General features: G+C 38.8%; 1 protein-coding gene across 1 annotated transcript in view; it reads right to left on the bottom strand.

Annotated features, from left to right (window-relative positions):
• The window catches only part of DIDO1 (death inducer-obliterator 1), a 39,003-nt gene that overhangs the window by 7,929 nt on the left and 4,043 nt on the right, over positions 1–27,031 (bottom strand). Inside the window, 12 exon segments of the mRNA XM_072414422.1 lie at positions 1,350–1,857; positions 2,898–3,036; positions 3,499–3,600; positions 3,989–4,099; positions 4,385–4,544; positions 5,210–5,831; positions 15,193–15,394; positions 15,957–16,244; positions 16,751–17,057; positions 17,300–18,008; positions 20,822–20,936; positions 22,148–22,321. Coding sequence (XP_072270523.1) covers positions 1,350–1,857; positions 2,898–3,036; positions 3,499–3,600; positions 3,989–4,099; positions 4,385–4,544; positions 5,210–5,831; positions 15,193–15,394; positions 15,957–16,244; positions 16,751–17,057; positions 17,300–18,008; positions 20,822–20,903 — 3,230 coding nt within the window. The 5' untranslated portion in view covers positions 20,904–20,936; positions 22,148–22,321.

Below are 27,031 nucleotides of genomic sequence, written 5' to 3'. Positions count from 1 at the left end.
AACCGAAATTGAAAAAAATTAGCTCTATGGAAACCAAATTTAGGATATAGGTTGAGTTTTAAAGTGGGGGGGAGGTTGTGGTGGGGTTTATGTTCTTTTACCCATGTTACAACCTCCACTACTACTTGCCAGGCTTACCACTGTAGACATGATTTACACCACAAGCAGAAAAGCATGGTTTCACCTTATGGCAACTCCAATTAGTCAAGGCATGCTGCATCACTATAGTTCTAACCTGTTGGTCCTTCATAATAAACAGGAGGGGAACAAAAATGTTCCAACGCTACCAGAAAGACTGAGGCAGGAAATGATTGTTAGCTCAGACTATGTGAATGTGGATTGGCTACCTTCATTTTTATAGAACTAATGTTCCTAATGGTATTTACTAGTGAACGGTTTGGTACAGTATTAACATAAAGCAATAAGGAAAATGCCCATTATTTGTGCTCTTTGGATGTAAAGAATAGCTTTAGAGTAGTAGCACCCATCCTGCAGGATGATTTAACTTATCTGGTGTTTCTACTTGCATGTATTCTGAAATGTTTGGTCTTCTAGGAATATTGTAGATGAACACCTGTGTACACTAGCATTAAAGGTTTTCTTGAAATCTAATTTGCCTATTGCACAGAAAGAAAAGATTACTAAATTTACTTTGTAATGTATATGTACACAGGATTAGCCACATTTCATGACTACATATGGAGGCAGGTTTGTCCTTTCCATGGTAGCAGTCTTTTTTCAGAGCCTAATCCCAGCAGATCACAGTGCTTCATGCCAATGAAAGAACTGAACTGCAATGTGTACATGGTAATAATGCAAGTGATGTTGTTAGGGAAATGCAAAGGTCTCAAAGTCCCCCTTTCCCCCATAATGTAATATTGGCCTGTTAATGGTCAAAAACATTTTTTTCTTATGGAGAAATTAGTTGTCCTTCAAATGTGCTAATCCAGCTGCTAGAAAATAGGCACAATAAGGTTTCAGGTCTGAATTTTTGGCATGGAAATAGACTTTTTGAAAGTGTTCAGTGCTCAATTAAATGGTCTTGCACATTCACATTTCTTTACATGCAAGGTCCCAGGCCATGCTGTCAAAAGTATAATTGTGGTTTAAAAAAAATAAATAAAATTGCAAGAGCTAAGCCCTTATTGTATCTAATATCAAGCTTAGCAAAAAAAGTGCAAAATCCCACAGCAGTCCCAAACTATCTTTAAGAGTCAGACCAGATAAACATAAACCTGACTGCTGTAGGCTGCTGCACTCTGTTGCCACTAACATGTTATCTAAAACTTTCAATTCTCAACCAGCACTGGGCTTTATACTTGATCCACATTACTTCTGGGACTACGCACTTGATGTTTGGTGAAGATGCTGTTAGATATCGAATATTGGAGGTTGTCGGCTTCATCAGAATAGATTTTGGAGCGGTGATGATAGGAGGAGGCTGTGATGGTGCAGCAGATTCTTCATGGTCCCGGGTGATTCTTGGGCTACTGTCTGGGGGGGTGGCGGCGGCAGCAGTAGCGGTGGCAGCTGGCACAGGTGGCCGGTTAATCGCTCTTCTAGGGTCCCTGCCAGAACCAATGACTTTGGTAGTAGGGTTGGTGATGGGAAGTGTAGGAGCCTGACTAACTACTGGGGATTCGGGTTGTGTGGGGGAAGCACTGGGTAATTGAACTGGCTCAGGGACAACGGGAGGGACGATGATGTCTTTAATTTCATTCGTATCCATTGGTGTATCAGATTCCTCTGCTGGAGGCTCATTAGCCTCTGGTTTCACTACAGGCTCTGCCTTCTTCACTCAGGAAGTAGTGGTTTTTGGACGTTTACTTGGGGGTTCATCATCACCAGAGATCTGACCTGTTACAAAATATAAAGAGTCAGTTTTGCCTTGCAGAATAAAGCGATAGTTCTGCTTTTTACTATTCACACCTGCTCAGAAAAGAATTTAGCCTAAACATCCCACAAAATTTGAGAATTAAGATCTCCTTTTGATCTACAAACAGTTACATAACACAAGGCCTTGCCTGACAGGATAAAGTGAAATTAAATGTACAAAATAGAAAAAAAGGGACCGAGGCAAGTCTGGAATGATCAGGCATTATCCCTTCTACAACAAAACAAACCTTAGAGGTTACTTTTTTTTTTGTTTAGACTCACAAAGTCCTCGCTCCATTGTAGGTACCACCATATTTAATCTACTCTTCCATTAAGTGTCAGACAGATCTTTAGGCATCAGGACTTGGCAAGCCAGAGTGACATAACGCATGGGCATTCAATTGGCCATGGAGGTATACTATATCAGCCAGAAAACCATGGCATGCTGCACATAAGCAGATCAGTGTACTTGGAAAAGGCAAGTACAGGTAGCTAAGCATGTTTTATTGCCTGTCCCGTCAGGAATAAGAATTGTGCCTGCTTTACTTTGGTTTTAAATATTCCTCAAATTACAGAGGATATTGTATATGAATAGCAACATGTACAAACGGCTTGAGAACATCATTTTGGTGTAGAAAACCAAAGAGACAAAACAGATGTTCAGAAGCTTACCATGTGTAGAGACTTCACAAACATGTGATGTCAATACAAGATGTATTATCAGGCAGAAGTATAGTGAGAGCTGGTGAAATAGGACTGACACTAGGTGTCATTTATAACTTCATGGAAGATCATGTCCAACGGGAAAGCAGTAATAACGTTCTGTGACCCATTCCTTTCCAATAAATAAAAACCATTTTGCAGCAGTCTGTCTGCACTGGAGATAATTCATAACACCTTATGTCCTATAAAGTGTGATGCATGAGTATAAATAATGGCTGACTTAACAGAACTATAAGTCATTTCGTAGGTAACTACTGTAATTGCATCAGAGTTAGAGAAATGTGGAGCTTTCTTTGTACCTGTACAGATTTTGCACTTGAGATCAAACAGATGGGCACGATGCTGGCTTGTTGTGTCTTCCAACATACTGCTGAATATGTCCGGGAGGGCAGAGCTGATTTTCTCCAAGGAAGGAACATTAGTGGCTTCTTGCTGCTCCTAAACAAAATTTGAGAAAGGAAAAAATAAAATAAGAGGGAACCAGAGGTTAAGTCTAATGCTTTCTAAACAGAGAATAATCCAAAAGGGTTTTTCGACCAAACTAAAGCCCAAAAGCCAAATTATAAGAATGTTTCCACAGCAGTTTAAGAAAGCGCTTAGCAGTGGGTGAGAGCTGGAAAAGCATTGTGATTTAATAACTTAGCAACCTAGAAGCATAGACACATATGTGGGGACACATTACCATAATGGCCAACATTTCTAGATCAAATATTTTTTAACAAACAGACCCCATGTTTGATTGAACAAGGGAATGTACAATAATTCCAACACTCAAATTAAACCCCCAGTTGCTGTCAATTTTAGGAATGGACTGCATATTGGGAGACCAGGACCATTGGCCTTTACAAATGTGATTCCACTCATTTATACATGCTATGCTACATAAGAACTAAAACCCACCGTGTCAGTATCGGACATGGGAGGAGATTCCTCCATATCTACTAAGAAATGTCTTGAGAGGGTTTTATGTTCCACACGAGACTTGGTTTTCAGAACCGCAGTCTATTGGAGTGAAGGAAAAAATATACAGCTCTTTTAGCAATACATTGAATATCTACCAAGCATGACTAAAAAATTTACAATTAAACACGTCATACTAATATACAGGACAGTTGCATGTGTATACATAAAAGTGTGGTCACACTGGTGGTACTAAAAACATTGGGCTCACACCCTGGCTAAAATGCTACAGATCCTGGCTACTAATGGGGGACAAAGAAGCAAGTGAGCACTTATCACTCTAGTAGGCCACTCTAGAATCAGTAATTTGCTGAATTAATACAGGATCAAGTGTGACATAATCTTAAGGATGCATGAAAGCCCACTAGGTTAAATGATTCATAGTATGTCCCTAGGTTGTCACAAAATTCTCCAGTTGACTCCAACATACCGGTTTTGACTCTTTCCAGGAAGAAAGCTTCTTTGATGCGAGAGCTTCAGGTTTCAGGCGCACTAATTTTGCGAGTGGGATTTCTCCACGAAGAACTCGTTGAAATAGACCCTGGACACCATGACAGGGAAACAAAATTTACTATTAACCCAATGGTCACAGATTTCAAAACAGCAGTGAATTTACCATGTTTAAAGGTTTGTGAAGAGTTCAAATTTGTAAAGACTATAAAGTAATTAACTTCAGCATGCAAAAAAACTGGCCATTTTCAAATTCAACCACTTTAAGCAAAATTACATTTGGAATCCTAACATACAGGGCAGAAAAAATCCAGCAGTGATTTTTGTGTTGCATGTTCCCTGATCACCTTCACCTGTAACATCATTGAGATCTTACCTGATTCTTTGGGTCCTTCAGGTTGAACATGATGGTCCTATACTTGCTCTTGTACCCGCTGTCTGTATCTTTGTAAAGGTTGAACATTTCTTTTTCAATGTTTACAGCAACCTGCCCAACATCATTTTCAGGCATCACCAGATCATCACTGTCAGTCATCCTAAATTGAAACAAAAAAATACACACTATATTATACATGTTAAAAGTGAGTTACCATTGCTATTCATAAACAAATTCAAGCTTTCTATATTACATTACCAAATCCTATATTTACATATAAAGCACAGCTTAAACTAAAAAAAAGGTCAGCTTACACCTGAAAACATCTATTAGTCTGCATTTGAAAAGGAAAGATAACATTGTGCTTAATTATCTTAATTTTAGGAAAGAATAAGGGTACAGTCCCTTCTAGAAATATTACTGTGAAATGCAGATTTTATACCTCACAATAAAGTGATTTTGCATTGGTTGTCTGCATTCCACAGTAAGGAGATATAAGAGGTGGGAGTTGGTCCAGAGCGTGCAACTGGACCTTTCGTCTTATTGAAAGGTCTGCTTTGAGCAAAGCTTTAATGAAGATAACTCTCTACTTTGTATTATTCAAGTTCATATAACATGAAAAAGCATGCATATCCAAGTCACAGGATACCCACAACTTAATACCTGCACTGGGCACCTAGAGGACACCCCTGTGGTTTGTATCATAACAAGCTCAGACCTCCTAATAGGCTGAAATAACCAAACACTATAAACTAAACCACATGTTGTATGATATTGTTCATAGTACACAAGATTGTGTTGTGCCAAAAGTATCTAAACCCACACCTTTTGACAAGGATCTCCTTCAAGGACCTGCGAATGTTCTGCCTGATCTGATTATTGGGTCCAGGACGAGAAGAGCTAGATGTCGGCTTAGGTGCAGCATTAGTCACCGATGAGGAGGATGATGAACTAGGTGCAGATGTGGAAGCCGAGTAGGATGGAGATACCCCAGATGCCGGTTTCTTGTTTACAAGGTTTGAAGAAGACGCCTTCTTTGGTTCAGATGCAGAAGATAGAGGTGGTGTCTTCTTGGGTATCTTTGGAAGTTTAGTAATAGCTGATGAAGTTGGAGGGGGGCGGGGTTGCGGTTTGAGAGACAAGGTTTTGGTTCCACTGCTGCTGGTTGAACCAGTGGTCTGTTTAGATGGGGGCTTGCTTGAAACTGGGGCGATGGGAATCTTCTTCAACATGGGGATACGTGGCAGAGCAGAGATTGGCTTTATTGCCAAAGCTGTTGGAGAGGGTGGTGGTTTTTTACCAGGAGGAGCTGGGGCTTCTTTAGCAGGAGGAGCTGGGGCTTCTTTAGCAGGAGGAGCTGGGGCTTCTTTAGCAGGAGGAGCTGGGGCTTCTTTAGCAGGAGGAGCTGGGGCTTCTTGTGGCTGCTCAGGTGCTTCTGTTTTCTCAGCTACAAGAAAAAAAATGTATGATGAGGGTGGGAAAAAATATATATAGTCTGGAAGGCTTTAGTAAAAGTCACTCAGTCTAGTGTTTGATGTAAAATGTGCCTATTATACAGAAAGAAAAACTCAATTGGTCAAGTCTATTCAACCTTTTAACACATATTAAAATGTTTATTAAGGCAAGCAGAACATGTGGATCATCGATTCTTGAAATGCCCAAAATCAGGCAACACAAAGTACCTAAAGGTTTTGATTTGTAAGCAATGTGTCTCCTGTTTGTAATGGGATCATCTGGACATAAATGCAATCTGCTTAAAGGGTAATCTCAAGTTCAAGCAGGCCTCTACAGACATGCATTTTGGGAACATGGTAGGATCCTGCAGAGGGTACATGCAGGCTGATAATTAACGTTACATAGCAAGTGTATATCACAGGATAAACAGATATGACCCTTTATAGACAACGGCCTGCACCAGCACAAGGAAGCTGCCACATTATCACAATGAATACATGTGAAAGCACCCATCGGTGGGCAGTATGGAAAGAAAATGTTGGGTATATAGGACTGGATCTCCTTATTAATTCTGACATCAAAGTGCAAATTAATTTAAAGTGTTCGATGACATACAATAAATACATGTCAGTAACTGGATCTTAGTTCCTGGTTCACATTGCAGAAACAGAATAAAAATCTTACTAGTTTCTTAATTGTGTATACTAGAAATATAAAAGTAATGCAAATTCCAATGTACATCAGGATTAAGCTGCAATAAAATGCATGCTTTTAAGCGATTCATTAGTCATAGAGAAATAGTTTAAACTAAGCCTAGCATTCCAACCTTGTAAGGGCCAAGGTAATTGATAGTCAAACCTACTAACCGAAGGCGAAATATTGGAGGCGCCAACAGCTAACAAAACACCACAAACTATGACCAGTCAAATGCATTGGAAGTATAAGGGAGCCCCATGCCTCCTTGTGTCTAATATACAAGGCTAAAGAAAATCTGTAACATCCGGATTCTACATATGAATATAACTTTCAAACTTTCTAGTTTGATGATCTATAAAACCCATTTGTGGTAGCATGTAATGCGAGAGAGCTCTTGGACTAAGATTCTTGTACAATTTGGCCTAAAAAGTTAACTGTGTGCAATCAGATGAAAGTGGCCAGCCAGGTGCTGTACATTTTCTTGACACTCCTCTTAACAGCCCTATCTCAGATTGCAAGTAGCAGGCTCTCTCTTTGGAGTAGTAATGCAAATATCAAAAAACCTTTTTTTATTTGGTGGCAATCTGCAGAAGAGTGTTCCTAGGTAGGTTGCATTTATATGCCAACACAAGTTCTAGAGATCAGAGAGATCTTAAGTGAAAAAATAGGTTACAAGATACAATTTTGTCTTCTGGACAAATTATCTATATTTGTGTCAAGGTCTATTAACTGTGATTTTATTTTAGCTTATTTGCTGTGATGAACTTGGCACAGAATCATGTCAATATACAATTCCATACAAGGTATTTTGCATAAAAATAAATCCAGTCTATGAGTTTTATTGTTGAGTGCTGGGAATATGAAACATTCTTTTAACTACTCCCTTCCTGCCATCCCATTGAAGCCAAACTATACACCATTAAAAATTGTGACAAGGCAGGTTTTTACAAAATGCTATTTTGCAGCTTCCAACTTCATTGACAGGCCTGGAGAAGAGGCAAAACTAAACTGCAGCTTTCATGGTCTGAAACCAAAATAAGATGAAATATTTTAGTGACTTAAGACACTGATGCCAGGATGACTTTGTGGCCAAAAGGTACAGCCCGAGACCTTTTGATGACTAGTGGGGATATTAATTTCCCAGTATAGCACTAATTGTACTAAATAAACCATCTCACTGCACCACACAATTAATGATTTATGGTAGTAACAAGCGCTCTTATCACCCAACACAAAGGATTGCAACTTGTTGGTGGATTCAGTGGTGTTACTGCATCATAAAAATGAAGCAGGGTGGAAGGATTTAACAAACATGAGTTGCTCTCTCCATAATACAGAAGATGTTGCTGCATCCCGAAGATTCGGTCTGTTACATTCTGCTCCCACTGGATTGCTAGTTTAAGATGACCAATTTCTTCTTTACCAGAAGGCAACCAAAGTGTTAGGGGTGTCCACACTGTCCAGATAACAAATGCTGATACACGGCTACTTGTAAATATATAGATACCTCGCTATAATAACTGGAAAGAATCTCTCATTATCTAGCAGTATAGGGTACAATTATTGTTTGAATTGTATTTTTCTTTAGTAAACTTTTTCAGTTAAATACTTTAGATTAGCGGTCGCCAACCAGTGGTCCATGGTCAACAAGAAAACTTTAGACATTATTTGCAATTTTAATGTTTTATTATAAAACAAAAATAATGTTCTAATAAAATATATTCTGAATTCAAATTTTGGACTTTATATTGCATTAACGAACTGTACTAGAGACGGAGAAACAAGGGAGGCGCAGCGTGATGTCAGTGTAGTGTTAAGTTGTATCAGGCAACTGTTGCCGAGTAGAACGCTTCAGTATTGTTTCCACCATTACAACAGTCACCCCGCTCCGCCAATACCGATTCTCATCCAATTGTTTTATTTTATTTATTTCTCAGATGTTCTTTTAGTTAAGTATGACCTTAACTGAGTATTTTCTTTAACTGGTATATTTAATGACATCAAAGTGTTTGACTTTGATAACTATCATTTCTTGTTTGGTCTTAGATTCATATGAAATAAACCCATAATGAGTGAGTGAGAAAAGGCAAACAAATAATTTGCATTTCTTTAGTAATACCAAAGACAATACAACTAATGATAAAAGTAACAATAGTAATACTTCACTTAACCCTGAGCTGAGCAATGAATCCGAGCCTCCACAGTCCTCGTCGGGCACCATTAGAAAGATCATTTTACAAACGTATTTATCTTTTTACACAAATACATATTAATGGTCCGCGGAATTTAAAATGATAGATTTAGTGGTTTGTGAGGTCCGAAAGGGTTGGCGACGGCTGCTCTAGATAAGAAATTCCAATGCGGAGGTTGCAGACTGATTATTTCTTGAAGATCTTCTACTTAAAACGCTCTCTTCTATACAAGCGTCAGAAAGGTAAAACTTTTGTTGGTATAAAAAAGCTTGAGCAGGTATCTATGCAGCATTGGTAATATTGACGTAGACATTAAGTAATTTCTCAAACACCACACTACAATTAAGCATGAAATTAAAAAAAATGTATTTCAGATATTAGAAATATCCAAACTGGCACCAAGGATGCTGAATATACACAGGGCTCCCTGATTTCATTTAAAGTAATACGTAAACTTTCAGTAAAAAATAGAAAGCATTACATAGGTGTAAAAACGTCCCAAACAAGGCAAAGCCTAATTCGCTTTACGACTAGGTAGTAAAATTTACCAGAAAGCCGCCATCATCTGTGCAATAAAGCATTTCATGTTGGAAATCACTAATATTTAGGAGCCCTGAAATTCATGATGGGCAGTTCATCCATCAATGAGAGCAGACACAAGCTAAAGGATTTTTGGGGTCATTCAGAAGTATCTGAACTCATCCTGGCCAATCTAGGCAGCCAAAGGTCAGAAAACTCAGAGAGAAAAAGGTATGCATCAGAATTTTATCCAATAAAATGATCAGGCAGGTATGTTTATTAAAGGAACATCATCTGTCCATTCTGTAATAAAGGACATGCCTGGTTGGAAATTAATCTTTAGCTATATTTCAGCTTTTTACTCAAAATCCATGGTCATGCACCGGTTATAGTCCCGAGCCTTCGTTCCTCAGTTTCCAAAAGGCAGGGTCCTTCTTTCCGGGGTCCATTGTCTGTGTGACCTGGACACTTCCTATTGGTTATCCAGCGTTGATGTTGCTCTTATAGAATTTAAGAAAGGATGCATCAATCAGGGCAATGGTCAATGCAAGCCATCTGCAGGGCTGGATTTGTGGTTCCACACATCAGGAAATAACTGGCAGCTATGTTTTGCATTACAAGGAGTAGTGCAGAATTGGCAGCAAAGCAAAAAGAGAAAAAATTCTGTAGTGGGGAAATGTGTTCCTCTTAAAGTAAAAAAACAAATGGGCTTGCATTAACTTTGAGGAGATATCGTAATTTCCCATTTCACTTCCTGTCGGGGAAGTGAAAAGCAATCTTTGTATTGGGACAGGCAGGGGAAAACCTGATGGTTTTTATCTTTTTATTCCCACTGGCTAATACCCAACTATTTTCCAACTGTTGGGTACATACATATTGGCATCTGTGAAAATTACTGCTCAGAAGAAGTTAGCAGTAATGCAAGTTTCTTCGTGGACACAATGTATGTTAGTGCTGCATATTTAGGAAGATCCTTTGCACAGTATGCAGCTGGCTCCAACATCAGCGTATTCTCCCTTCTACTTTTTTTTTTTAGCTTTCATAGCTGCTGGTAAGTCAACTTTTGACACAAGTAATGATAGAGCATTGAAGCAATCTCAAAGCATTTCATTACTATACCTTTTCTAGAACTTTCCTAGGAATTGAACCTTTTTTCAGAAGGGGAATGCAGGAAAAAAAAAGTTCTCTATGCATTGATAGATAATAGAGAAAAAATACTTACTTGAGGGAGGCAAAGTCTAAACTATATTATATGCTCTGCTGTCAAATGATGTGTCAGATGCCAAAGCATCTTAAAGCCCAGAAATTACAATTGCAGGGACATGACAGAATGTTCAAGCAGTCTCAGGTCTTGAGTATACCTGGCTGGAAACTACAGTACCACTTGACGGACAGATTTGGTGGTGTAAGACATCTGTAGACCTTGGTGCATGTGTGTCCTGGCCCATAGAGCTCTCCTTTCATGGAGTGACGGATGTCGCTGCTTCCAGTTCTTTTGCGCAAAATCATGGTAATGCATTTGAATGCTCATAAAACATATGCTTTCATTGGAGGGGAAAATCTAATTCAATTTCATTCATTGGTTTCCCAAACCCTCAGCCTCTTCCCAACTCATACTACATAAGCGATAGATCTAGAAAGCACAAGTTCCATGCACGGCCATGGTTAATGTGAATTTGAATAAAAGCTCCTATTACCCATGTAGTTGAGTGCTCTCTGGCCTTCACTGGTTTAATGATTGCTTGGCTGGGTAGGAAAATGAGCAAGTACAAATACTTGCCTTATTCCCCAGCTCCTAAATGCTTGCTAACAAAGCTACCCAGCTGGTGGTGGCTCTGACATATACAGTGCAGGACCAGAAACATCACCACCTGGATCACCAGACACCAAACGAAAGCAATGGCTGTCTGGGGAGTGAGGCACTTAGGTAGGTATACCAACTCCTTATCCCTCCAAGGCACATGCAGGACACAGAGGACCCCCACTGCAAAGCAATATTTAAAAGAAGTCTGGAGTTATGCTTCAAAGATGAACCGAACCTAAATATAAACATGTTCTTTATTGCAGAAGGAACATCACCTGTTTCTTTTGCAAAAACAAAAAAAACTAAAATCAGATGTCCTTTTTCTATCACAAGCATCTTCTCCTAGTCCTCCTCCTGGATCATGATCTTCATCTATCTTGACTTGTCAGGTTGAGTTGCGCATGTGAAGGTCAGTCTCCATTGAAAATGAGATTGCAAACTGACAGGTAAGTTTATTTCATTGCAGAAGTGACAGCTTGCTGCTTCAGCAATTAAACTGCCGCCTTTAGGTTTAGTGCATTTAAAATTCATATCCTTGCAGTAATCATCCATCCTGTTCAACATGGCACTTTTCACAGACAGCTGGCCGCTAATAGCACACAGGTAATGTTCAGGGCAAACAGAAATGGATTTGATGAGCACTATTAGTACATGCTAGCCCTATCACTTACCCAGTAGTACTGCAGATCCTAAACAGACAAGCAGCTAGTGGTGTTGTGATTTGGATCACTAACTTACTTGGCAAATAATATGTTCAGGATGCACCATTTTCAGGAAGACACATCAGTCCTTAGCAATGGATTGGAAGGTGGCAAACACAAAGAAAGGGCTTTTACTCACTAGATGTAATGGTTTGCAAAAATGAACAAATGGTTTTTAAAAACCATGCCACTGTTTTTGAGTGGATTTATTTTCATTCTGCCTATCAATGCATGAGCAATAAATGCTACATTCTAGGCATGCCTATAGTGAGAATGACAAGTACCAATGCTTAGGTCAGTTCCCAAATGCACTTTTAGAATCTCAGATGGCTGGTGTCATCACTGGTCATTTGTGCAGCACCATGGCAGGCACATGTAAAAAATGAAAGATTATCATGCCCAGTGCCACACAGAGGAAATATTTCAAGATATTTTCAACTGCAAAACAATGGACAAAGCATTCCCATGTGTGCATTGCAGTTTAATGTAGATGAGTTTTGGGTGCCTAAACTTGGGACCTGCAATGAAAAGGACAAAGCTAGTGTACGGTGCTTTTGACAAATCAGTAGGGCTGTGGCTTTCAGCTCTTTAAGGAACCTAGCAGAAATAAGCTTGGCTTATTGTTGCACGTCAAGGTTGACAGATTTAGGTGTCCCTCATACCAGAGCTCATTACCAAGTGCAGGGCATTCTGCTGCCCTCTGCAAGCCCAGCAGGGGCAATTTAGTAGAGTGTTTCTTAAACCTAAATTGTGTTGACTTCAGCTACTCGGCCTGTACCAGAAAGAATAACAGGCTAGAACGACAACAACCGCTTTAGCCCATCTCTCTGTATGCTTTTAAAGACCTTCTCTTTTCAGTCCAGCTTTACCGAGGTATTATCACCAGTGGTCAACTCAGCCATTATTTAAAGCTAGGTGGGAAGAATTTGTAGGCGGGTAGAAGCCCCTGAATAGTGACCCATCTCTTCATTAACCACCCAAAAACAGCCAGGTGGTGGCTGAAAAATAACGAGTGGAGAGCACAGCTAAAAGGAGCTGGAGAGAACAAGGATTATCACAAAGTATGGATTTAGGGTGTGTACATAGATAGCTATGGAAGTAAAATTAGGACAGGAATGAGCCCCAAATACAGCATGGTCATATTCTATGAAAGGTTAATAAGAGTCATTCAAATATGAAGTGTGTGAACTTTGTAAATGTACATGTCCTCTGTAAAACCCAAAAGTGTTGGTCCTAAAATCTAGCTTGTCATTCACATAACAAGTCAACCATCCATTATTTCTCATAATCCTGAACCAGTGCTGATGAAACCGTCGTTTGTCACAAATAACTGCATAGGCTCGTAAACAGAAGTGGCCCATTGACAGGCAGACGTTTGGAACATATGCATTGTTTTGTTCCCCATAGAAATATAAAAGTGTGATATTGAGACAAAAGGTTCTGGATGATGCCTTGCTTCTATGTTGCTTGTGGGTCATCCATGAATTGTAGCAAACAATGACTAGTGAATACCAATCCGTTTATCTATACAAATTTATGCTGAAGCAGTAGCTGTTGCTGCTTAATTTCTTGCTATAATTTGGCATTTTGTAATAATTTCATTTTGTACAGGTACCCCCAATACCCCATTTTTGAGTGGTTACTATACACAGCTAAAAAATGTTAAAAATTAGTTGACGACATTACCCTAAGCATACATGTAAATACATAAAAGGCTCTCAGGAGCCTGGTTAGGTTTTTGTTTGATCTAACAAACCAATTGTTTGCGTAACAGTAAAAACTAACCAACCTTTACCTTTAGAGTCTTCGTACACGCTTAGGCCAGGCACTGCACCCTGTCAATTAGCACTGAAGAGGAAGGGCAAAGAAAACACTTTGGTTCTTCGGGCTGGATTGAACATGTGAATGTCATGCTTAGAACTGAATCATGAACTTTTCTCCAGGTAATAGGAAGATATAGCAGACTTTCGGAAGCCCAACACGTGCAAAAAAAAGAAATATCACTTCCCAGTACAAAAAATGGCATTTCCCATATGAAAAGGGCAGAGTAGTATTAGGGCTGAAGCCAGCTCTAACCCTTTGCAAACCCTGATCAAAAATGAACCATGCATGTAACGTACATGTACAGGGCGACTGAAGAAACGGAACATAGTACAACATCCCTCCGGCCACTAGAGGAATACAAAGAACTGGGCAATTGCCAAGATGTTCAATGATATTGTATACTGAAGCCTACCTTGTGTTATACACCCCATATTAAATTATATTCCCATAAACCTATGTATACTGCTCATACACTGACTTCTATAGCAGGGTAAATTCCTCCCACTGATGTTCAGCCGAGTGAAGTGAGGAAAATAAAAATGGGGTAAAAGCCATCAACTTTGTCAACCAAAAAATTGTATTGGTCGATTATCTGATGTCATTTTGAAGATTTTATCATATTTCCATGTGGAATGTGCAATTTACTGTCAGATCATTTACAGTACCCAGGAACTAAAAAAATTACAGAAAAAAAACACAGCCCACTATGCATGGTCAATCACACAGCACATATGAGCTGAGTTTTTGTCTGGTACTGAAAAATATAGACAAGCACTATTGCAAAACAGTGTGCATACAAATACAATTTCACATAAAAAGGTGAGATACAAATTTTCTTTAATTTTTGTGTTAAAAAAAAAATGTTTAGGTCCATTGCCACTTACCTGATAATCCATCTGCGCTGATTAGAAGGAAAAAGTCTTCTCTCAGAATAAAATTAGATGGCATGGAACATTTTAAAACATAGCAAACCAAATGACAATCTTTATACTGCTCTGCCATCTAGTGGGTTGTAACGCAAAAAACCTTGTTTCAGTAAAATGTGCATTTTGGGTTTTAGGAGGCCGACATGGACCATATCACTTTCACCAATGCTATCAAACTGTTCTACTAGTGGCCTAGAGATGCCTTCAAAGCTTTGGGAAGAACACCGAAATGTAAAAAGGTAAAGGAAAACCCTCTAAAGCAGCAACATAAACTTAATGTCAAAGTGACTTAAATGTTTATGTTGGTTGTTAGGTTAAATCACCTTTAGACCAGATGGATCAAAACCTGATCCAATTACATCCAGGAAAGCACATTGATATATTAATAGGTGAGCTTACACCCTCAGACTCCCCATATGCTGTTCAGTTATAATAAATAAAGTACTTGCTTCCTAAAACCTTGACCTCACATCCAAGAACGGCCCAAGATGCATACTTACCTCATTGTACAACCCACAGGAAATATTCAGAATGCCTATGGGAATGCTTTTTCACTTGGGCATCCACAAGGATATAGAACATTACACTAACCGTAAGTAATATGTAATGTATGGTAGCCAGCAATGGTGTGTGTGTGTGTGTGTGATTAGATGTGTGTGCACTGGGGGTAATATTCCTAAGTGATACATACATTTGTAAAACACTGAGGATGAAATGGCAGTCTTTTCTGGCTTTACAGCAATGTAATTATGGTCACTCTCCCAAGAAGGTGTACTGCTGCCATACTCCTCTGATGGCTCATCGCTGGACACTTCCGTCTCCATCTTTGGGGTTACTGTAACAGCAGGCTGGTGGCTTTCAGTCTTCTGCAGAACGGCAGGTTTAGAAGGAGCCTGTCATAAAAGAACAGAAAAGTTAAATACTTGAGAAAAGAATCAAAAAGTAATGAAGAATCTGATGGGTTGCTATGTAGTAAAGCTTTTACAGGACACTCAAGGTTGAAGTTGCTGTTTGAACATTAAAAATATACCCAACTATAACAAAGTGAATACATAAAGCTAAAAGCAAAAGAACGTCATTTTATAAACAAAGCTTCATGGCTTCAAGCTGAAGAATGTCCTTAGAAAAACATAACATTTAACTAAATATAATTTGGACCCCCTACAGCAAAACCAAAAGGCTAGGTCCCAAAGCGGCATGGGATGGATAAGAAATATTTTGCAGATAATTGTGGGGATAGGACATTGACCGTGATTTATGCTACGATTCACTGCACACATTTATGTGGAGATTTGGAAGCAAAGCAACCCAGCAGTAGATGGAAATGTCTACTATTACAGAAATAAAGAATGCTCAATATTAGAACATTTAATGTCAGGAAAGTGTCACAGTATGGCGAAGCTAATCCAGTCATCAAGTTTCTACCTCAAATCCCACAGATAAAAACAGGCTCACCTGAGTTTTGGATGGCGGGGATTTCTTCTCAGATTTTACCTTGACCTTTTCCTTGGGTTTGGCGTCTTTGCCTGCACTTAATGATTTCATTGTTTCTGCAGCATGTTTTAATATACAGTCATGGCTGCAATACACAGAATCGCGAAGGGCAATGTTTGAACAGCCTGGTCCAATGCACTTGGCAATATCTAGAGACTTAGAGACCTCTGAAGTAGAGGAAACTTGTTGAGAAATTTCAGTAGTGTCAGAGACCTCAGTGGACATCTCAGCGAGATTGGGAACCTCCACCTAAAAAAACACAGGAAAGACATGAGGCACTGAAAAAAAGAAATAACTGCGGATCCTGCCTTTTCTGTCAAATGTTTTTGTAAGAATAAAAAGGATTAAAAATTCAATCCTCACAAAACTATTCCATGTACCAACCTCTTGTTCAACAACTGAAAAGAGTTAGTGATCATTTTAAAATTAAAATAAATTGAAATAATATTCATTTTTTGATTCATTTTATTTTATCAGGTTTTGATTTTGAAACCCAAATGACAACCCCCGCCCAATTTTCAATGAGCAGTCCACCCAAACATTAGTTACAAAGTTATCAAAATGCAATGATGGTAATTGATCCAATGTAATCATAAAATCAATTGAAAATATTGAAATATGGATAGGTTTTGACTGGTATAGAAATTAGGGTTTTACCCTCAGTTAAATTTAGTTTATAACAGATCCCAGTGGCTTTAACACTTGAATGGGATCCCTCACAAGTTAATTTAGGATTTGTAACAGACAACACTTACAGGATGAAAGATCTTCAGTTTTTTCTTGCCACTGGGATTTGCAGCCTTCTCAATTCTACCCTTGATACCCTGATCTGGGGCGCCTTGATCCACAGAAGCGTTGGCACCAGAATGAGCATTAATGTTATCCGGTATAGCTGATTCTCTCTTGTTACTGCCAACGGCACCTTCTTGTCCTTGTGGGACAGTGCAGTTGGGGCAAATGTAGTCCTCTCCGTCTCTTTCTAGAAGTTGCCCACGCCTTTCAGTGATGCCGACACAATCGCCATGAAACCATTCTTCACATCTGTCACAGCAAATCATAAACCTAAAGGAGAAATGCGACAGATCATTCAGAAACAGTTACAAACTCTTTTACATCAAGTATACTCCACCAATACACATGTTTTCAGTCTTGACTTACATCACATGAACAGCCTTATTAAAGTCAAAGTCAAGTTCCCCTGTATAGAAATCTTTACCCCAACACAATGCACTTTCCTTATGGCTATACAGCTAGCATTCTGGTGCCTCAACTTTGTATTTAAATGATTTAAGTTAATCTCATACCTGTTGTTATGAGGCTGTCGACAGATACAATACAAGGTGTTCGGGTCATAGATCTCAGATTCTGGACGTCGTCTTGTGGCTACTTTTCTGACAGGTTTCTCCTCCTCTGTATTTTCGGGGCTCTCAGGTTCCTGCTTTACTGTAACAGTTTGCTGCAGAATAGCTGCACGATTGGCACTCCTGGTACGGATAGAACCCTCTGGGTGTGTTGGGGTAACAGTCTGTGCTGCAACAGGCTCAGCAACAGGATTGTCAGAGCGTCTGCTTCTCAGTCTAGTCTGGATTTCCTTAAGGGTCATACCATCGCTATCTGAGCTATCATCTTCTTCCTTCTTAACCTCAATTTTTATCTTCCCTTCGCTCTTAACATCAGTGGTGCTTTCCACGCTTCCTTCTGACGCAGTTTCAACATCTGTCACTGCCCATGACCTATCACCAGACTCATCCAGGGCATTACTCTTCCTGCCCCTGTTCCTCCTCACTGCCGTTAGGAATTCTTCCACTCTCTCTGTGCGCTTTGGCTGCCTCCCGCTGCGACGGAGCGAAGGAGTGGACTGCGCGCCCTCATCCATATCCGTGTCACCAATTAGCTCACGTTTGGCAATGGTTGTCTTACGGAAACCCCAAGTTTTCTTGAACTCCTTACTTGTTGGTTTAATATTTCTCAATATTTCATCATTAGTTTGATCTTTGTCATCCACTATAGATGCTAATATGGAAAGGAAAAATACATGAAAGCAAATGCTTAATAAATCATTAACAGAAATGGATTCATAGACAACTTCTTTAGATGATTATAGGGCTGAGATTAATGTTAAAACATGGGGCAATCTTACTTGTCCAGATAATCAAAAATACTTTTTCCATAAAAGCAGCACACATTGCCCCCTATACAGTCCAAAGGTTTTCAAGCATCAGAGATTACAGTACAATCTAGACATAACATCTCCTTAGCCAATTCTTCTATAAATAAGAAGGTTCTACTCACCAAAGAATACCTGTTCAGGGGCAGAGGAAAACTAGAATCTAATATTTAGAATACTAAAATCCAATATCTATAAGCACAAGACCACAAATACTAAAAGCACAAGGATTTTAGCAGCATGTTGATATGGAGATCAAAGTAAAAGTTTGAGAGAGGTTTCAACACTTTTCCATTATAGTTCTAACAAATCATTGCTGTAAAACCTAACAGTACCTTTAGTCTTTAAATTGCTTCATTGCTGATAACTTTCACAGTAAGAAAACTACAATAAATGTATCTGCGCCAATGCCCTGGAAATAACACTTATTTCTGTCAAACCAACCTTATTTTATAAAAGGGGAAATTATATCCAACCATATATGACACCTACGGACTGTTCCCCATTATTTATACTATCACATTTAACAGTAACTGGACCTATTGGGATCAAAGTCGATCGAACATTAAGAAACCTGCTAAAGGTCCCACTAATGAATATTGTGGATTCTGTCCTAAGAAAGTGAAAAAGTTCTACAAACTGAAAAACATAAAATTCTTTCATGGTAAGGAGGGCACACTGGAAATTAAACAATTTTAATGACATGCCAAGATACAAACAGGACAACAGAGATCTGACTCGACAAGCAACAATGACATATCACCATTTCTTGATATCACACAGAAAGCAGCATGGCCACAAGACTAAACCAAAAGGCAGCAAACTAGCTGACTATCTATGAATATTCATCTGAAGGTTAGTACACGGACTTGCATTTAAAGAAAAATGACTGTACAATCTCTGTTTATGGTGAAAATGCATGTCCTAAGCAGATTATGCTTTGATTTGTAATACAATACTAAAGCAGAAAGACCTAGATTATTATACCGTGTCAATATATCGCAGATTCTTACAGCTCCAAGTACATAGGCCCTAATTAATATACACTGTTCAGGCAGATGTGCAGAATATTAGTAAAAGGGGCAACAAAATGCACAAGCAATACCATGGAGATTAAGAGAATCATGTTATGTCTCCCTCCATCTACAAACATGTACACAACATACACTTGACACAAAAGCTAGAAAATGGGTGACAAAAAACAAAAATAAGCAGCACATTTGGGTGCAAATCAGGCTGTCAGCAAATCAATGCAACCGTGTTCTATGTGTATGTGCAACCATGCCTCCTTTTACCCAGGGTGTGTACCCAGCCCAAAACCAGATTCACAATCAAAGTAGACAAAAGCAGCTTTTCCTTTGTTTACCATAGAGTAGCTGAGCTTTAAAATGTATGAATGTCGCTGCCAAATATATATGCCAGAACCAATACAGTACATATCCTTGGCCATAGAAAAAATATTCAGGTAAAAAGTCAAAATTACAAGACTCCTTCATTCTTATATGTAAAAACCTGCACTGAAAAATGGAAAAAAACCTAAAAAACATTTGGCAAAACTTCAACTATTCTATGCAACCATCTATTCCCTAAAAAGTGTCATGCAAAAAAAAAAAAAAAAAACACACAAACTTGTTGCCCAAATTCATAGGCTGTAAACTAAGGGGGTTAAGGTCCATAATCCAAAGATTGTTTTTATGTTAGCTGAGGAGAAGCTGTAGGTGAAAGGCCACTGCTGCATTGCCACCCAACTTTTCAGAAAGCAGCCAGGTGCTGTACCTGGCTAAAAGGAGCTGGAAGAACACTACAGAAGTATTCTATTTTAGCACAATTTGTAAAGATTTTTTTTTTTTTTTTAAACAGTGCTTAACAGTCATTTTTTTAAGCTTAGTGGGAAGAAATTGTAGGTCTGCGGAAGCCCTTGTATTGGGAGCCAACTCATCATTAACCACCCAAAAACAGCCGGGTGGTAACTGAAAATTGCCGGGTGGTGCACCCAGCTAAAAGTGGCTGGGGAGAACACTGAACTAGACATTAAATTAAGCAAGATGTAGAGTTTATTATCAAGCCTTCAAAAAAAAACAAAAAAACATAAACATGTAAGCAACTTAAAAAAGACCAAAGAAAACATAAGCATTAGGGTAATGTTTACACCTTGTGCTCGTAGGTTGTCACTAGTTACACTGGAACTCTATTACTATTCAGGGCCAGGTTAAAAAAAGACTATTTCCATTTCTTTACCATGTTACCACAGTACAGCCTTGCATATTAGGACAATCACATTCCTTACAAGCATACCTAATTGCATTTGTTAGAAAACAGACATGGGTGGACAAATTCATTTACATTTCAGGAGCCAGTCTGGAATACACAAGTCTCATTTTAAGGGTTTTTCCAAAATAAATAAAAAGTTTGCCTTAGTTTTGAATCATGCCAAAAGAAAAAAAAACCCAGAAAAAAATACTGCTGTCATTGCAGCAACTGAAGTTCAATTGGAAAAATGCAATATAAGCAATTTTCAATTTCATTTTTCCGTACTTTATTATTTTGGTACCCACCCAACTACCCCTTGGTCCTGTAATTTGTCCAGCCAGGCCAAACCTAACATTATTAAACTTTAAATATTCTTAACAATCCTATAAAAATACATAAACTAGCATACCAGGAGAACTGCTCTCCAAGATTTCAAGGTTGATTTCAGTTTCAAATGCCACAGAAGACAGAGCACTTGCCACTTCTTCCATTGCAGGTGATGCTTTTGCTCGCACACTGCAATTCTGAAAATAAATATGCAGGTTTTTAGAGCAGCGATAGCCAAACCTTACAGAGCAAGCGTCAAGCCAACAGCGGCAGGAGTGCAGTGTGTGTCTGACTGTACACAAAGAATGAGAAAGACCTGTCCTCCGTACTGAATGGGTCCTCATCACCCACCTCCAGATCGATATAGCCTTACAAAAATTCTAAGCCTGCTCCCAGGAATACTGCCATCATCCACAATGCATATCCATCAATCAGTAATTATCAAGCATCTCTCCAAAACAACCTGACCTCCTGAAAGCTGTCAAAAACAAATTTAAGTTTCACACAATGGGAAATGCTTGCACAAAAGTGCGGGAATATTTAAAATTTGCCAACATAGGTGGCCGGCTTTGAATTTCTTGGAGACATACAAAAGCAGGGCTGTTCAGAATTATTAAAAATTTTTAGGAACTAGTCACAGAATATTGTGCGATGCAAAGCATGAGTTTCTTGCGTTGTGTTAAACAGAACCCACAGCCATGCATGTAAAGGGGGACAATCCGCACGTTCCTGTCCCAACACATGCAGCATGCATTACTGCGCTTTACCACATCAACATGCTATAAATGGGGTCTTAAAAGGATATAATTCTATTTACAGTGATTCAATGTGTATTCCAATTTGTGTATTTGTACTAGTGACCATTGCCACAGAAAAAGGTTCTGAGGAATTTAAACAAGGGTAAGGGCAAATCTTTCAATGGCAAGTTTTTGTGACAACAGTAAAACTTCCTGATGAGTCTTTAGGACATGAAAAAACTTTCCCCAATCATAAGGAAGCCCAATATTCAAGTAAACCTCCCAGAATGGAAAGTCATAGCAATATATGACACGAGGTCCCTGTATACAGTTTAAGAGGGAGAGAGCTAGGTTTAAAGATCTAAATGTCCTTTAAAATAAAAAAAAAACTAAGATAAATAAAAAAAAAATACATTTTCAGCATAAGATACCAACATCAGCCAAGCTTCTGTATGCCTAAAGGGCATACAATTTTGTTCTATTTTGTTGAATTTTTGTTTGTGAAATAAGATTGTGTGTAACTGGTCCTCAAAAGCAAACATCTCAGGGGAAACCAATTTTGATAAAAATAGAGAAATACAGTCAAACACAAATGCACTGCTCCTGTATAACACAATGGAAGCCAGCAATCAAAAGCACATATGATATACACAAACACAAAATGTTATTACCTGGATTATAAAATAGCTAGCCTTGATCCATCTTTGTGCTGGAATGAAAAAGAAAAGTCCAAAAAGTCTTGCAGATGTAACTCAATCCAAAACTCAGATTAGAATGGAGTATCCTGGAAAGTCATGTTATTTCGTTCAATTTGAATACTGGTAACACCCCCTGGGGGAGTGGCTCTAGAAGGGGAAACAAAAGCAAAGAAAGTATAAGGGATGTAAGGTACCAGCTACAACACCTTTACCATGATGGGCAGGTATTTGTGTAAATGTGTGAAACTTTGTATATCAATGTCTCATGATTTGAATTTCAAGGGGATGATACACCTCAGGCTATCCAGCTGGTCACAGAGTAATTGCATGAAACCCAACTCTAAAGTTTGGGGGAATTTTGAGCAGGAGGCACTTTCTTTTCATGTAAAGGGCAAACATGGCTGCTCCAACATACATAAGGAATTACAAATTTGTATTTCTTTTTGTTAAGTGGGAATTTTGACATTATAAATAGCAATGTTGTAACTATCAATATGTTTATAGATTTTCCAGTAACTCTTGTGTGCTACTTCCCCCCTCTTATCTTAGAATGTAAGTTCTTCTGGACAGGGTCTTCCTCTCCTTCTGTGTCATTGTCTGAATCTGTCATTTGCAACCCATCTGTAATGTACAGCGCAGTGTAATATGTTGGGGCTATACAAATACATTTATTATTAGTAGAGCAGGACACTGATTGCACAGAGATTTCATGACATCACGCCGGGTGTCTGCACTAATGATCTCCATAACAGAGAGGAACGAACATGAAAAACAATCCAAGCATAGAGATGTCCTGATCTGTGCTGTGGTTCTGTCCATGACCTTTGCATCAATACAGGACAAAGTAGCTCACAACAGCTGGAGGAATCACACAATGTTTTTTCTGCAGGATTGGTGCCACTGCCAGCAAGAGTGGATTTGCAGGGGACACAATGTTACAAAGTTAACTTTATTTAATTTTCTTACTTCTATGATAACCACATACAGGTTTTGTGTCATATACAACCTGTCACTGAAATCATTTCTTACAGCTCTCTTCAGTTACCACAGACGTACGACTTTATTCATGAACTGCTATACATAGTTAAGACAGTTGCTTCCAATGATTTCGTGCTCTTTTTTGGGCACCAGAAATATGAACAAGCTTAAAAAAAACTCAGTTTATTCTTACACTTCTGATATCTCTATGTGCATTATAAGGACTGGAGCTACATACAAACTTCCATGGGTTCTATTAATAAAATAGGGAACAAATCAGACATTCCCTGCTGGGAATCTTCCAGGTTAATGTGTTCCAATAGCAGGAATTGGTTTTACCCAAACAGCAATATGGTCAGGTATCAGGAAAAACTGAGTGACACTTGGCCACAGTCTAAATGTTTTGGGCATCTTTTTAAAGCTTTTATTTATTTGTATAAAACAAAACAACTATTCAACATTCCCAAAACAAATATAACTAGAGATTTGGGATTGGACTTTGTATGTCTGATTGCAAATGATAGATGTGAACCCAGGGAGACACTATTACCAAGCATGTTAAACCTCCTGTACCGGCCACAAGCAAAGCAAAGACAATAAAACTGCATGCACTGCATACTCCTCTACTTTAGGTAGTGCTGTATTTGTCCCATATGACAGTTTGGTAATATAATGTACAGGCCAAAAACATTGCATATACCATTTAATCTGATTGTCCCCTAACCACAACTTTGTAGTGCATCAGGCTGCTGAAATGGATTGTTAAGCTTTTCATCAAAAGGAATTACAAGGCCAAGCTGACTACTTCATTAACATACAATGAAATGTCCTACAAAAGACTAACTTAACCTCATTAAAAACATGGGTGGGAATGGTTTGCTAACACATTCCTTTGTTCTGCTGCTGATCAGTCCCATGGCTACATAAGGTTGAAAACTTCCTCCTTGCTCCTTAAAGACAGCGTCCTTACACGGGTTATTACTCAGCACAAAAAAAGTTCTAATGCACCTTCCTGATTTGTGGGCATTGTCGTGCAAAATACTGCAATAAAGTAGAACTAGAACTGCATTTGTTTCTGCAATAAAGATCTACCTGGACACAAGTTTTTAAAGCAGGGCAATGGGTCATGTATCACACTTATCATACATGCTTCAACAATATTCCACTGGGAAACAAGATTAGGTAAACCTTTGACAGAAAACAATTCTGTTCTTTTGGTAGAGCTGCAAGTTCCTGTGCTTCTTTATAGAACAGCAGGGGACCTGGAATCAATTAGCATTTTAGTACAATCCTACCTCTGGGACTCCAGGATCTGCTTAAGAAAAGTAAACCTGGCTTGCTGTCATCTCTACAACTTTTAGGGTATGTAAAATCAGGTAGTATGTTTATTAAATAGGGGCAGCAGGGATGCAGTGCTGGATGCTGCCCTTTGTAGGCATTCAAGTTCAGGAAACTGGTGCCAACTGCCGGGAACCACACAAACATTTGTTCCCGACACCGGTCTGAACCTCATCTTACAGCTTGATAAAACTAAAAGAGCCAAAGGTTTAGACAAGCTTTAAACTTAACTCCCAGCACAGCTGAAAAGTACCAGTGTAAGAGTAAAAAGCTCATAAAACCAGCTGCAGGCCTTGTGCAGACAATGAAAACACAGCCCTTGTTCCATGCATTTTCCAATACATGGGCTGTGTTTTCTTTTCGATAAAAAACATCCAATAGTTTGAGGTGCTGAAATTCTATTTGTCAGGATTGCTAGGACGCTGCTTGCCAATATCTATGGAATGGCTGGGCCAGTGAGGTGACACTCACACCAGTATTGATCTCGGCAGATTAATTACTTCACACTAAACATGGCTCTAGAGATGAGGTTTGTTTTATAGAGAGCAGAAAAATAAAGTATTGTTTTACCATTGTTTTCATTACCTTACAATGTGCTTTCACATTTGGGAATGTCTACTTACTGTCTGAGCTAGCTCACTATGTAAGCTTTTAAAAAATTGGCTGAGAAGCAATGTCTGAATTTAAAGTGAATGTCATATCTGGTGGATTTACATGCAGGTGCCCAGCGACAGCATTAGCTTTCAATATGGTAACAGCCACAGCCCTTACAGGCAAATAATGAAAATAAAACACAATAAGTGCAGATTTTATCGGAGGATGGTTAAAAATGATCAGTCAGTCTGAAACCGATTATGTGAATACTGTAATGGGCATTTCTATACTAGAGATAAATCACTGTAAAGGGAACTAAACCAAGCAAAATGTTTAATTTTGTTCCCAGCACAAAATCAAAATTTATATGATTTAACTTGGATTAGGAAATGTTTGTGGTAAGTGGATAATAGTAACCAGCGATATCTTACCTAATAAACCCCTTTATGGTATTATTATCCTATCATTTTAAAATGTAATCCACATAGGAGTTTCGGTAAAGTTTGCAGCCCAAGATACAACAGTAGCATTTTTATTATATTATGTCTGAACATTGTAAGAAATACTGTATTCCGTGCTTATCAGACACAATGTATATGAATTTGGTAATGTTTTTTTTGTAATGTGGGAATGGTTACAAATAAAGGATTTGTATTCATCAACTATCCCAACAAAGTGCATAAGCAGAAAAACCCTGCATTATAATGTCCACCCTCTTCATATACAAATATCATTTTTATTTGTCCACCCTCTTCATATACTGGTCCAGTCCTATGTGCAGCATTAAGGCATTAGCAGGCATTTGGTCTGACACAAGATTAAATCATCATACTGAACAGGTGGTGGTAATCTACAGGATTACATGTGGCTGGTGCAGAAAAATGGCAGCATGTGCTCTGGGCTGACAATTATTTGATGATGGTGTAGCAGTACCCTATTTAATGTACAGCGCTGCGTAATATGTTGGCGCTATATAAATCCTGTTTAATAATAATAATAGCAGTACCAGGATCTTAGTATAGAGAAATCAGAAGGTCTATTAGATCCCACAAAGAAAAGAGATGCAAAGTCCTAAAGCAGCATGTTACCTGGCCCCTGCAGGGAATATGGAGTCATAGACCAGGAGCTAAACCCTTCCAGGTTCAAAGGTGGAACTGACTGATTAGATTACACATGAAAAGGTGTGATGGACCCATTAAAGAGGACCTGTCACTGAGAGATGATGTGAGCTGTATTATAGGGAATATTATTAGTCTAATGTAGTCAGTAGATACAGTCACACACCTGAAACAACAGAACAACTAAGGACATTACAGACCAGATCAGCCTAGATCTTATAGTGATAGGTCCTCTTTAATATTGCTGCATTTTCTGCATTTTACTGCAAGGTCTACTTAAGGGTTGCAAATGATAACTTGGATCCATCAAGGTTTTCTAAATAGATAGGCAATGCCAATCAGACAGCATAGCTTTTAAAGAGTAACACTGTCCATGGGGGAACCATCCAAAATAATAAACTGCTCCAGCCCCTAACATTACAGACCTCAAAAACACCCTTTAAGTAAAACCTTTGGATAGAGTTGGTGGTAATACTTCACAATCTTGCTTGCTCCTACTATGGAGGGCTGGAACTCTAATTTGTAATATACTGATGTGTTCTTTCCCAGTACGAACATCAAGTGAAATCCCTGTAATGGAACAGTGGTTATAATCAGACAGAAAAAAAAAACTAATTCAGGTAGTGCCTGGGTTAAGGACATCCAAAATACGGACGACTCCTAGATACCAAAGGGGCTTCCCTGCTCCCTGTGTGCAGGACAGAGGCTTGGAGGGGTCGGTTTGCATGACTTGAAGAAGAAATCTTTTGCTGTTCTGCAGGCTCTTGTAACTCTTTAATGACCAAGACAAACTCTGCAGTTGTTTCTTTTTGCATATCAAAGCACAGCT

Source organism: Pyxicephalus adspersus, chromosome 6 (genome assembly GCF_032062135.1).
Source record: "Pyxicephalus adspersus chromosome 6, UCB_Pads_2.0, whole genome shotgun sequence".
Classification (NCBI taxonomy): domain Eukaryota; kingdom Metazoa; phylum Chordata; class Amphibia; order Anura; family Pyxicephalidae; genus Pyxicephalus; species Pyxicephalus adspersus.
The sequence above is the reverse complement of the archived record's forward strand: the minus strand, read 5'-3'. Positions and strand labels throughout refer to the sequence as shown.